The sequence below is a fragment of the Chiloscyllium plagiosum genome, unplaced genomic scaffold (assembly GCF_037043375.1).
Source record: "Chiloscyllium plagiosum isolate Xiang-an unplaced genomic scaffold, Cpla_swu_hap1 HiC_scaffold_11, whole genome shotgun sequence".
Classification (NCBI taxonomy): Eukaryota; Metazoa; Chordata; class Chondrichthyes; order Orectolobiformes; family Hemiscylliidae; genus Chiloscyllium; species Chiloscyllium plagiosum.
Genome location: NW_028270149.1, coordinates 79251397 through 79265786, shown reverse-complemented (window position 1 = coordinate 79265786; position 14390 = coordinate 79251397). Strand labels below are relative to the sequence as shown.

Here is a 14390-nt window from a genome sequence, read left to right as displayed (position 1 = left end):
CTCCTGATTGATGCAGGTGTGTTTGATGTTTTCCCTTAAAAAGTTCAGCTCTACCTAACCTGCGGATACTGAATAGCTTTACTTGTTTTTAATTTTCAACCCTAATACAAATAGTTAACAATTGATCATTTTGTTCTAGCAGATCGATGTATTAATTGAAGAAATATTCTGGGAACTTGGATGTCATCATAATTGGAATAAACAGAGCAACACCCCTTTTAAATTGCATATAAGGAACTGGGTTCTGACTGTGTAACAGGCATAACCTACTGTGGAGCTGAGTAAACCTCAACAAGTGTCCCGGAGCAAGACAAAGTTGGAAGATCTTTGAACAAAAAAAACTGCTGAGTTTTCCATCCCACCCTCAAGAAACAAAAGAGAAATTCGTCATTGTTCAAAAATGGACAAGAAGCAATTGCCTTTACCTGGGTTCTTAAAGAAAGGTCAACAAATACAACTTCCAGAGAACACAGTGAGTATTACCAATTGTGAGAGTAAAGTCATGCAAAACCCTGAAAGGTGTTGTGGAATTTGACGAGTGTGAATTGTGGAGGTTTGCAGTAGGTTCCAAACTACCAACTGGTTACTCCAGATGGAGAAGAGCACAGTGTTTTTGTAGTTATATACTTTTACAGAGCAAGTGTAATTTCTGTTTCAGTTATTTCCTCTCTCTCCCCCAGGCTGCAACTAATGACCATGTAAGTGAAGGTGATGAGAATGTAGAACGAGGGAACTGGTCCTCGAAGGCTGACTACTTGCTCTCGATGATCGGTTACGCTGTGGGTCTGGGCAATGTCTGGAGATTCCCGTACCTGGCTTACAGAAATGGAGGAGGTACTGTAATGAAGTTCAAACTACAGGGCAGAGAAAGCAGAAAGAAATTAAAGGGGTCAACCATTGAAGTAAAAAAAATTCATTTCATTATAGCTGGAAACTCTTTAGTACGAGATAAATCATGTAGATTTGAGCTAAGTATAAAGAATACTAATTTGACTTAGCTTTAAACTGTACATTGTCTAGAAATTCTAGTGAGGATTCCAGATGCAAGTTCACAATGACATAATGATCAGCACTGCTGTTTTACAGTGTCATGGATCCAGGTTCAGTTCCAGCTTTGGATGACTGCCTGTATGGAGTTTGCATGTTCTCCCTATGACTGTATGGGTTTTCCCTAGCACTCCAGTTTCCTCCCGCAGTCACAAAGATGTGCAGTTCAGGTGAATTGGCAATGCTAAATTGCCCATAATGTTAGGTGCATTAGTCAGGGGTAAATATAGGGTAGGTTAATGGGTCTGGGTACGTTACTCTTCACAGGGTCGGCATGGACTTGTTGAACAGAAGGGCCAGTATTTATACTGTAGGGAATCTAATCTAAAAAAATGTGCAGCCGAGTGAGCCATGCTAGCATCCAAGGCCAAGTGGGTTAGCCATGGTTATTGCTAACTTACGTGGTGGGGATGGGGGAGTCTTCCAAGGGTCAGAATGAATGAATGGCCTCTTTCCACTCTGTAGAGATTCTATGAATCATGCATGCAAATAATGTAAACTTCAATGATATTCCCAAAATAATCTTGAAAGTTGGGTTAATGCAATGCAATGAAAGTGATCAAAGGAAACCAAGAGCAGAAATGTCACAACATTTTTAATCAATACACTGTATCAAAGAGACAGAAAGTATTTTAATTCAGTTTGACATGAATTTGACAAGCTAGGTCTTCTCCTGCTTCACTTTGTTGATGGACTGAATTTCAGAACTAGAACTAAGCATTAAACATGCTCCATACATTCATGTATATGGACATCATAAATTTCTTTGGAAATTATGATATGGCCAATTGAATAGGTGAGACTGAAGACTCATTGATTATTCTGTTCAGTGCCAGAGAGAAGTCTTTCAGAATAGAGGGATGAATGTCAAACAGTTACATATTTTCAATAAAAAACAATACCTATGCCCTGTCCTTACAGAGGTTTAGAGTGCTAATTACTTTTTTTTAGAATCCCTACTATGTGGAAACAGGCCATTTGGCCCAACAGGTTAACACTGACCCTGTGAAGAGTAACCCATCCACACCCAATCCCCTGTCACTCTGCATTACTAATGCACCTTACCTACACATCCCCGAACACTATGGACAATTTAGCATGGCCAATTCACCCTAACCTGCACATCTTTGAACTGTGGGAGGAAATTGGAGCACCCAAAAGAAACCCACGCAGACATGGGGAGAATGTGTAAACTCCACACAGTTAGCCGCCCAAGGTTGGAATCGAGCCCGGGTTCCTGTAAGGCAGCATTGTTAACCACTGAGCCTCCATGCTGCCCCATAATAATCTAAAATTAAATTGATCTTCCCTGAAAATAGTACTTCTATGAAAATATCTCCAGCATTTGACATCCTTTAGAAATGAGTAATATCCAACTCCGGGGCATTGTCAGAAGGGGGTGAGACAGAGCACTGCCCTTTCACACAGACTGCTTAATATGTCTGGAGATCGTGCACAGAACTTCCAGCCTTTTTCTTCCTCATGTTTATGTGAAACATTCATATTTCCATATTATGTGTAACAAGAAGCATTTACAAAGCAACTTCTCCAATTTCTGAACAGAGCCCTACCCTTAGGAATCAGATTACAGGATGTCTTTAAATATATAATCGCTAAAGAATTATTCACAAAACAGGTTAGCTTACTCACATACCTTCAGCTCAGGTTTCCACTTCCAAGTCATTTCTTGCCTTAGTTTTGCTAGAGATGCGCAAGTATTGGGAATGCTCCTTTAAGTTAGTTTGAAAAATATTCCCATTGGCTTCTCTTTCCATACTTTAAGTTACAAGGAAACCTCCCATCAATATAAATCATTCCAATGAAATGTCATTGGACTATGGCACTTGAAAGTACACAGGTGTAAAAAATCTTTCTGTTTCCTGACCATCATGTGAAAATAGATAGGTGTAGAATGCAGATTATATTGAAGTCTACTTCGCCGCTGAATGTGATACGTATCAAAACAATTTTAATACAGTCTGCTCCCTATATCTCAGATCTTGAAGGGATTTGAGTATAGGAGCAGGGATGTCTTGCTGCAATTGTACAGGGCATTGGTGAGACGATGGCTGGAATACTGCAGGCAGTTTTGGTCTTATCTGAGGAAGGACGTTTTGGCTATGGAGGGAGTCCAGTGAAAGTTTAGCAGACTACTCCCTGGGATGGTAGGACTGATGTATGAACAAGGACTAGATTAGTTTAGACTATTTTTACTGGAGTTTGGAAGAATAAATCGGGGAAGTGAGGACTGTCGTAGAACCCTATAAAATTCTAACCATGCTAATGAGAGTGGCACAGGGCTCAATGGTTAGCATTGCTGTCTCACAGCACCAGGGATCTGGGTTCAATTCCTGCCTTAGGTCACTGTCTGTGTGGGTTTCCTCCCATAAGCCAAAGATGTGCAGGTTAGGGTGAATTGACCATGCTAAATTGCCCATAGTGTTCAGGGTTAGGTGCTTTAGTCAGGGTAAATGTAGGGGAATGGATCTAGATGGGTTACTGTTTGGAGGGTTGGTGTGGATTTGTGCCAAATGGCCTGCTATAGGGAATCTAATCTAAAAGCAAATGCAGGAAGAATGTTCCCTATGGGAGGAGAAAGATTTAAAAGGCTTCTGAGGGGCAAGCTTTTCACACAAAGGAAAATTTGTAAATGGAATAAACTACTAGAGGAAGTGGTAGATGCAGGTACAGTTACAACACTTGGACAGGTACATGAATAGGAAAGGTTCAGAGGGATTTGGGCCACACGCAGGCAAGTAGGATTAGTTTAATATGGGAAACTTAGTCAGCATGGACGAGTTGGACCAAAGGGTCTGTTTCCATACTGTATGACTCTATGACTATGACTTTATGACTGGAGAGTCCAGAGCTAGGGGTCACAGTCCATATGGGCCATCTAGGACGAAAATGAAGACAATCTCTTCACCCAGAGATAGTCTGTGGAATTCTTTGCCACAGAATGTAGTTGAGGCCAAAATGTTGGATATTTTCAAGAAGGATTTAGATAAAGCTCTGAGGGTTTAAGAGATCAAGATTATGGTGAGAAAGTGGAAACAGGGTACTGTGCTGGATGATCGACCGTGATCGTAATGAAGAGAAAGAGCAGGCTCGAAGGGCCAAATAGCCTACTCCTGGCCCTAGTTTCTTAGTTTCCAATTTAATTCCCAAAATTCATGTGGTACTTTTAAATGAAATATGTAAAGGAACAACATAAATTGGTTTCATGAATTGTTCAATGACCTGCTTCACTGCCTCACTTGGAAAGAAGGTGAAAGTTGATTTTCTGTGCTCTCTGCCATACATTCTAACTGAAGTTCATTCAATAGCAATAGAGGCCACGTCAAGGTAGACGCATCAATAAAAGCCAATTATAAATTCAGGGAGGCTATTGCCTGTGGGTTTTCAGTCATTCAATTATAAAAAGTAGCTGAAAATGTGTTGCTGGAAAAGCGCAGCAGGTCAGGCAGCATCCAGGGAACAGGAGAATCGACGTTTCGGGCATAAGCCCTTCTTCAGGAAGAAGGGCTTATTTTTCGAAACGTCAATTCTCCTGTTCCCTGGATGCTGCCTGACCTGCTGCGCTTTTTCAGCAACACATTTTCAGCTCTGATCTCCAGCATCTGCAGCCCTCACTTCCTCCTCAATTATAAAAAGTACCTAATTTATTAAAGACCTTTTTTTGTTTCCCAAATTGTTCGGTTATTATTCACTGCGGATATTTACTTTATCTGGAAATTTGAACTTGCTCTACCGTTTACCTGAAGTAGTGGTGATATCTGATGAATTAACCATCTCTTTAAGTAAAGTAATTACTTTCATTCATTCATGGAATGAGTGCATCGCTGCCTGCCCCTAGTTGCCCTTGAGAAGGTGGTGGGGAGATTCTGTCTTGAACTGCTGCAGTCCGTGTGCTGTAGGTTGACCTACACTTGCTAGGGTGCCAGTTCCACGATTTTGACTCAGCAGCACTGACATAATGGCAGACTCTTCATTTCTTAGTGAGAAATCAAAGCAAAAGATATTGTATTTCAGATGTCATAATCAATTCCATTTAAATCCCATGACTGTGTAAACACGCATATTTACAGGTGCAATTTGTGACTTTTTGAGTGCTAGGGACTGGATAAAAAGAACCTGAATGTTAATTTCTCGTCGTTTGTTTTTGTATTCAATACTGAGTACCTTCTGCAGTTAAACTGTAATGAGCTTCCTCGTCAAAATTGTGTTCTTGTTCGTTAAATGTTCAGTCGCAAACGACATGAATTATCCCCTGTAACATTTTCTAACATTTCAATCTTTTTCAGGCGCATTTCTGATTCCCTACATAGTCATGCTGACACTTGCTGGAATCCCCTTGTTTTTCTTGGAGTGTTCCTTTGGGCAGTTTGCCAGCCTCGGGCCTGTGGCAGTGTGGAAAGCTGTGCCAATATTACAAGGTGAAAGTTTATTTAGCAACTAAGCTGAAATAATGCTATTTATTTCATAGTAATACTTTGGCTCCTATCATCAGATAGGAAAATAAGCTGGCCTTACTGAATTATTGTTGAAAATTGGATTTTTTGTACACTTTTAAAAATACAGACACAGATAATGATGTGACATGCACAGCAAATAAATATTTGCTTTCATCTTTTGCAAGATATTATACCCAACACAAATTCTCTACCTTTCATCTCAACTGATTTTTTTTTCCACTTATCCTGAGTGTGAATTGACAGTAGTTGGGCGGGGTGGCGGGGGGAGGGGGGGGGGGGGGGGGGTGACTGCACAGCATGGGTTCCACTTGTGAACCAGCAGAAGGAAATGGCTATGGTAGGGGGTCAGCAACAATGTGAAGGAAACTGCACCCCACACTTTTACAGACAATGCCATCGGCCCTGCGTAAAGTTCAGTTCCTGGTTATAGACTTTGCATCCTGCCTCCTTTCTCCGGAACAGTCGAAACTTAACTCAGAGTATCTCCGTTTCACTTTTTTAAACCTTGAGGTCACTGAAGGTAATTCGAAGATTGATATTATTCATAAAATGTGGAGAAAGTAATTCAGTCCTGATGCAGAGCTGTCAGAGTGTACAGCTCAGTAGCACAACTAGGCTGCAGACTCCCCCAGGTCCTTAAACAGAGGAGGGGACAGAAAATAGACAAACACCATGTTCCTGCTATAGGAAAGTGGTTGTTAAACTTGAAAGGGTGCAGAATGGATTTACAAAAATGTTGCCTGATCTGGAGGGTTTGAGTTACAGGGAGAGGCTGAATAGGCTGAGGTTATTTTCCCTGGACGTTGGAGGCTGAGGGGTGACCTCATAGAGGTTTATAAAATTATAAGGACCACAGATAGGATGAATTGCCTATCCCAGTGTAGGAGAGGCCAAAACTTGAAGGCATAGGTTTAAGAAGAGGGAGGAAAGTTTGAAAAGGGACCTAAGGGGCAACTTTTTCATTCGGATTGTGATGTGTGTATGGAACAAGTTGGCAAGTTTTAGGATTGCGATGAACTTTCTTGGTCATTCCAAATTTCTGGAGCACGGAGCTCCGTGTGATTTATTGAATCAAATGTTTTGGTCAGGTCAATGAAGGTGATGAGCAGTTTCCGCTGTTGTTCTCTTAAAGATCTAAACCAGGCTGGACTTTCTCAGGCACAAGAAGGAGGTAATGCAGGAGAATGAGTATCAGGATTTTCCCTAAACCAAACAAGAGGGAAATACCTCAGAAGTTTCCACAACATGATTTATTTCTATACTTGGAAGAAAGTTATAAATGCAATATTCCTGAAGTTCGGGTGGAGGGGGAAGGGAAAATCCCGAAAATCCCTTTTTCTTCCTGAGTCCACAGGAGGAGTGCATGAAAGTTTCAGGTCTGAAAATCCCCAGCAGCTTAAAGGATCTTTCACCTTTCCAATGGCGCGTCAGAAACAGGGCAACCAATTTGCAGACAGCAAGCGCTCACAATAGCAATTTGGTAACTGCATAACTTTTTTATTATTTTACTGCTGTTGATTGACAGATAATTGTTTAAAATTTGTCACCTTTCAGGGAGAAAGCTGCTGTCTTTGAAATAGCACCATGTCTTTTTTAACACCCACAGGAGAGAACAGTAAAGAGAGCAATTTAATGTCACAACCAAACGGCAGTACCTGTAATATTGCAGCACTCTCTCTACTGCATTGCAGGGTCAGTCTGTGCACAAGTAAGCCCACAACCCCCGTTCATCTTGAAGTGAGAGGCCTGTGAACAGAGCAATTGACAAAAATATAAGCATTTGCATCGAGCTGCTTTGTAATCAAGTGAGATCATTCTAATGAAATATTTAAATACCAAAAACAGCACAAGTTTTGGACACCACCCACCTCCTTCTCACCAAACGACAATCAGTGTATACACCAACCAACTTTCCACTCTTTCAATGATACTCTGTCTTCCCACTCTCTCAGTGTACCCTGGTATTCTCCCTCATTCTCAATTTATCACTCCTTTTATCCTTATTTAGTTCTAGAGAAAGACATGCACACAGGCAGTAGTTTGTTAATCAATTTGTTTGACAGTGAAAAAAAACAAATACTGCCATTAAAAGTTTCTAATTTACATTGCTTTCTCTGTCCATTTAAAGGTGTGGGAATCACCATGGTCCTAGTATCGACATTTGTGACCATTTACTACAACTGCATTATCGGATACAGTCTGTACTACCTGTTTGCTTCCTTCCAATCGCCCCTGCCGTGGGCAGACTGTTTCAGTTGGTGGGGAGCAGATGAAAAATGCAGCAGGACTCCCAAAGGTACAGTGCTCAATTCTACTGGAGAAAGTATAGATACCTGGAGAAAGTGAGGACTGCAGATGCTGGAGGTCAGAGTTGAGAATGTGGTGCTGGAAAAGCACAACAGGTCAGGCAGCATCTGAGGAGCGGGAGGATCAGGGCTTATGCCTGAAACATCCTGTTCCTCAGACGCTGCCTGATCTGCTGTGCTTTTCCAGCACCACACTCTCAAGAGTATAGATGCCAACTGTTTATTTTAAATTCAATACAGATTAAAATTGTTAAAGAAGCAAGAACTTAAACTGCTGATTGCAAGGCAACCTATGTCATTCATCCCTGTACTTTACATGAAATTATTCACTCCTTACTCCCAGTCCAACCCACTCCCTGTCCCTAACACTGCTTAATAAATAGCACAAGACTCACTTACCACACTCCAAAAGCGGCCACTTTTTTTCGGTCTACTTCATTAACATCATTTTGTGGTCATATAACATCTTGAGTCTAACAAAATGCTCTGAGTCACGTATGTTTAATTGAACGTTCAAAACTGCACATCCTCTTCAGTTAAAGTTTAGCACAAAGTAGGCTGGAGCCAGTAATGCAGAGCAGCAGCTATGTTAAAGGCCCATGTTAATGAAAATTCCAAGCCACTATATCTGCTGGATCCTGTTTAGTATCTTCAAATAAATCAGTGTCTTCCTCTGCAATTCCTTCTAGTTATATATTCCACACTGACCCCCTTCATTTCTCCACCTTTGGCCTTTTAAGTTTCCACAGCAGAACCATGACTGATGGAAACTTACTCAGCTTCCCAAATCCCAATTAAAAAGACTCAATACATAAGGATTCATTACAACTTGTGTAGTTGCTAATTTTATTTTACAAATAGGCTGATGAGACTAATCTTCTCCATTGAAAGTATGCTCTCTAATTTGTTTGTCTGTAAACAATATGCATCCTCTAAATCTGGCTGTGGGACTCTACTCCTTAAAGAGTCCTTTCGTACAGCTCTCAAAGTGGTATCAAGAATACAGATCTCCCTGCCCACAAATCAGGATTAGCAGACCCCTGTCAGGGTACATCGTGCTATTTTTTGAAGGGGGATTTCTACATTCATTGGCAACATCTATTGCCCAGAGGGTAGTTGAGAATCATCCACATCGCTATGGGTCTGGAAGCACATGTAGGCCCAGTCCAGATCAGGATAGCAGTTTCCTTTCCTAAAGGGCATTAGTGAACCAGAGGGTGTTTTTTTTTCCCCACAACAATGTGTTTCATGGTCATCATTCGACTCCTAATTCCAGATTTTTTTTTTGTCTTCCACTGAATTGAAATTCTACCATAGCAGAATTCAAGGCCAGGTTCCCAGGACATTATCTGGATCAACAGTCCAGCGATGATATCACTGGGCCATTGCTTTAGTCAAGTTTATGGATACATCATTGCTGTCTTTGTGATACAAAATGGGAGCATTTATATGGTCATAAAGCAGGAGAAATGAGGACCTATGTTTCATTGTACATTGCAATCCTCAAGACTTTGTCTTCACTAGGACTGTGCAATGGTCAATCCTCACCATACTGTCATGGAAGAATACATCTGCAACAAATAGATTGATGAGGACAAAATCAAGTAGATTTTTCCCTTTTGTTGACAGCCTCAGTTCATGCTACAGATCCAGTCTAGTAGGTATGTCCGTTAAGACTTGGCCAGCTCTATCGCCAATCTATAGAGGAATTACTAAGTTACTCTTGGTGATGGGTATTGTAGTCTTCCACCTAGTGTATATTCTGTGTCCAGTGCCACAGTCACTGCTTTCTCCAAGTGTGATTCACCATTGAAGTATGTTGGTTCATCAGTCAAGACGAGGAATTGGAATCTAGCAGTGCAGAAGTTGACTATTATGATTCCTACATTGCAAAAGCTTCAAAAATACTTCTTTTACTGTAGAACACTTTGTGATTCCAAATGTTGTCACTTCCTTAATGAAAATGCATGTCTTTTAGTCTTCTAAATTCCATATTTTCTAGATCCACTCTGCAATCTCACTCTGAATGATGGATATTTTGAAATTGTTAATACAACATGGCTGCAGACAAACAATGAAACTTGTCCAAATGGATCAGAAATCTCCATTCCTCACCAGGGTCCGAGTGAGCAATACTGGGAGTAAGTACGTGCTGTGGAGAGCTACACCTATAACCTGCATAGCTGGACCAGTAACTCCTCTTGAGACACTTGATTGCTGAATGCCTTGTTTAATCAATGAAAAGAATGTATAAAAATGCAATTGTCATTGAGAATTAAATAGGTCAGGGCATGGACAAGCATTTACAGTCATAGAGTTGTACAACATGGAAACAGACCCTTCAGTCCAACAAGTCCATGCTGACCATGTTCCCAAACTAAACCAAGCTTTCCTGTTCATGTACTTATCCAAATGTCTTTTAAATATTTTAATTGTACCCACAGCCAGCACTTCCTCAGAAAGTGCATTCCACAAGCAAACCACCCTCTTTTCTAAGCAATTTGCCCCTCGTGTCTTTTTTATATCTCTCTCCTCTGACCTTAAAATATGTGCCCTGGTCTTGAAATCCCCCATCCTAGGGAAAAGACAACTACCATTAACTTCATCTACAGCCCTCATTATTTTATAAACTTCATTCAGGTCACCTCTTACCCTCCTGACTCCCAAATGGTATATTGCCTCCAAAGAGCCAGGAGGAAGAATATTATGGAGTTGGCATAGGATATCCTGTGGGGAGAACAAAAATAGCCAGCAGTTGGCATCCATAATAGAACCAAGGACATGTTGTGGTTCTTCCAACAAAGTCTCCAGGGCTGTGCTCGATGGTGGAGGATCATTAGCCAATTTGGTAGTGGTTCGCAGTTGGACCTTCATCAGAATAACCATCTTTCAGTTAGTAACTGAGTTATTTTCAGAGAGGGAAGGGCCCAAACCTCCAGAGCCCACTCTGATTTACCTGTAGAGTGCCCCCCCTCTGGTGATGGTCCACCTGCAGCCCCATCACTCGCAGCAGCAGTGGGAAGAGGCTATTAGTGGTTATTAATTGTCCACTTAAGGGTGTCCATTGTTAGCAGGATGGAAAAGCTAATCAGAAGCCTTCTTTCCTCACATTTAATCAAAATGGATGCAGAAAGGCAGCTGGATGCTCACTCCCCAATCTTCCTGCCCAATCAAATGCCTGCTCCTCCACCTCCAAATACCACCAGAGAGTGTGGGTAATTCTGCCCGGCAACACTGTCCCTCTCTCTGCAATGGTGTCCAGTATTTTATATTTGCACTGTGCTAATCTCAGTTCACAAATTTCTATATTCTTTATGCTCCTTTTACTTGATGGCAGCAGAAAATAAAGACTGGGTAGCATAAACACAAAGGAAATAAAGATGAAATTTAATTTTAATCTATTGCCAATTCACTTCTAAACACAGTATTCACTCTCTTTATATTTCAAATCAATTATTATGGGTGGCACAATGGTTTTATGGCTCAGTGGTTAGCACTACATTAGGGATGCAGGTTCAATCCCATCCTCACACGTCTATCTATGTGGAGTTTGCACATTCTCCCCGTGTCTGCATGGCTTTTCTCTGGGTGCTCAGGTTTCCTCCCACAGTCCAAAGATGTGCAGGGTTAAGTGGATTGGCCATGCTAAATTGCCCATAGTGTTCAGGGATGTGCACATTAGGTTGATTAGCCATGGGAAATGCTGGGTTACAGGGATAGGTTAAGGGGTCGGGTCTGATTGGGATGCTGTTCAGAGGGTTGGTGTAGATTTGATTGGCTGAATGGCTTGCTTCCACACTGTAGGGTTTCTATGATGAAGTGTTATTGTCTAAAAAATCAAATGCAATGAATAATTTGCACTGACAAGACTTTTTTTTTCATTTTATTTAGTAGTGTGGCTTTGCACCGTAGCAGCTCAATAGATGAGACTGGGCCGGTAGTCTGGTATTTAGCCCTCTGTCTGCTGCTAGCCTGGATTATAGTTGGGATAGCACTATCTAAAGGAATCAAATCTTCAGGAAAGGTAAAATGACTGGTTGTGAATAGAATTAAAATTAGTGACAAAATAAATTTTTCTGCAATGATACATGAATAAATTTGTAAAATGGACAGGCTTCTGCCCAAAACGTCAATTTTCCATCTCCTCGGATGCTGCCTGACTTGCTGTGCTTTCCCAGCACTACATTCTCGACTCTAATCTCCAGCATCTGCAGTCCTCACTTTTGCCAGGTTTATCTCAAAGCTAATACTAACTCTCTCTGCGGAGAGTGTGAGATCTGCAGTTCATGAGCACTTTGGGCCTGAATAGGATGTGGGCAATTTTCTCCTGTGTGATGTAACAGCCACAGATTAGGCATTTTTCCACACGCGACAACTTCAAACATGATTTTCTGTTGAAAAACATGAGAAATTAGAGCTGGTTACAGATTGGCAAGGGAAATCAGCATCCTAGTTAAACATTAAATTGACAGATGGACAAATGAAATAGAGAGTGAATCAAAGGATGTTATAGAGAGAGACTAAGGGAAGGGGAAAGACAGGAAATTTCAAAGAACAACTTTATACCTGAAGTTCCATGGTGTAGATTGTTCAATTTCAAGATCAGAGGTTGATTGACTTGAGATTAACCAAGTGTCACTTCATTAACAAGGTATTTACAGTTTGTTTCATTGGATGACTACATTTCTGTCATGTTTCAAGTATGTAGTATATGTGTAAATCCACTAAGCTGTTAAAATTAATAGGAGGCTAGAAGGCATTTGTGTAAAGCCGACAGCAGAATATGACAGGAAGTTGATCAAATTGGAGAGATTTCTAGCTCACAGCTCTTTATCCCAGAACTTGCTGGTTGATTTGCACATAAATAAGTGTTACGAACATATCATTCTTGCAGCACGATCCAGACTAATACTTAAACTGTGTTAAAAGTATCTTCACAGTAGTCATTACTTTTTTATTTAGCTATTGGTTCATTCTCTGCTTTATTAGTTTGTCATTAAATTGGATGCAATTGATATACTAACAGGGAAATCTAACAACAATGTGTGGGTGGCACGGTGGCACAGTGGTTAGCACTGCTGCCTCACAGCGCAAGAGACCCGGGTTCAATTCCCACCTCAGGTGACTGATGGTGTGGAGTTTGCACATTCTCCCTGTGTCTGCGTGGGTTTCCTCCGGGTTCTCCGGTTTCCTCCCACAGTCCAAAAATTGCCCGTAGTGTTAGGTGAAGGGGTAAATGTAGGGGAATGGATCTGGGTGGGTTGCGCTTGTTGGGTCGAAGGGCCTGTTTCCACACTGTAAGTAATCTAAACTTACTCTCTCTGGTCAGGTGGTTTATTTCACTGCAACATTCCCTTATCTGGTTCTCATCATACTTCTGATCCGAGGTGCTACTCTGGATGGAGCCTATAAAGGAATTGAATACTACATTGGATCCCAATCAAACATCACTAAATTGAGAGATGCTGAGGTAAATATGCCAGGGTAAACCAAATAATTTCAATTATGTTATTCTGTCAACCTGGTTAACCTTTAATTTCCTGGTTAATTATTAGTTGATCTCATGCAAAAGTCGACCCACTATTTTTGGCCAAAAAATCTGGAATTTTCCATATAACTCGAGTAAATAGCAACCCTAGTTCTTCATAGATAACAAATCAACATTTATGAGTCAAGGTATTATCCTGTACATAAATGTTGCAATGAGGAAATGAATATTTTTTCATGCTATTATGTGATTTGATGTAAAATTCAAACCAATATTAGTGTATGGGTTTCTTAAGTTCATTATTAAACGAGCTCTATTACTGGTATAATTGGTATTCACGTTCTGTATGACCATTCTGTTTCACTCCGGGCCTCCAGTCTACTCTATTCTGGCCCTCGGCTGCACCAATGATGTCATCGCCGCTCCAAGGTAAGTGCTTTTTTTTAAAAAACGTGAGAATAACAAGAAAAAAAATTGGACGGAATAACAACTAATTCGTTTTTGTTTCAATTGTCTTTATCCAATAATTACCATCATTCATTGTGTTTTTTTTTCTTTATTCGTTTAGAGAGCAATTGGGCTTCTGCTAATGATATGGTTTTTTGGACTGTAGCATGAATTTCAGCCCCTCAAAAGTTGTTTCTATGTAATAGTTGACCCCATAAGTTTAATCTTAAAACATAGTCGAAAAGACTCAACTTTTACATGAGGATATGCAGTACATGTTTGAAGTAAAATTTGTGCTGCTCTTGAACTTTAGGGAAAATTGATTTCAGTCACTGTATTCTGATTGCTTTAGAATTAGAAAGTATTTGTAAGTGAAAGCTAGCAATGAAAGTTAATGATTTAATGTGTGCTGTCTAAGATGTAGCCATTTGCAGGTGGAATGGGATTACAATAGCAGAATGGGCTGTGATTAAATGAAACAATGATTGCATAGAATGACATATCTGTATTGGAATGGACAGAGTAGATTACAATTATAATGGCCACCATTTCTCTTTGCTTGTAAACAATCTGGTAAAAGATTATCTGTTAAATATCTAAATATGTTAGCTGGGAAGTCACCAAGTA

At 40.5% G+C, this 14390-nt stretch overlaps 1 protein-coding gene across 2 annotated transcripts in view; it reads left to right on the top strand.

Annotated features, from left to right (window-relative positions):
- Positions 1–271: 271 nt before the first annotated feature.
- Positions 272–14390, top strand: part of LOC122557083 (sodium- and chloride-dependent neutral and basic amino acid transporter B(0+)-like) — a 30905-nt gene continuing 16786 nt past the window's right edge. Inside the window, exons 1-7 of one of the 2 annotated variants that reach the window (XM_043704378.2) lie at positions 272–472; positions 681–834; positions 5352–5483; positions 7651–7818; positions 9831–9969; positions 11720–11852; positions 13158–13298. In XM_043704378.2, coding sequence (XP_043560313.2) covers positions 401–472; positions 681–834; positions 5352–5483; positions 7651–7818; positions 9831–9969; positions 11720–11852; positions 13158–13298 — 939 coding nt within the window. In that variant the 5' untranslated portion in view covers positions 272–400. The remainder of the gene's footprint in view (positions 473–680; positions 835–5351; positions 5484–7650; positions 7819–9830; positions 9970–11719; positions 11853–13157; positions 13299–14390) is intronic. The other variant, XM_087992206.1, reaches the window with a different exon arrangement.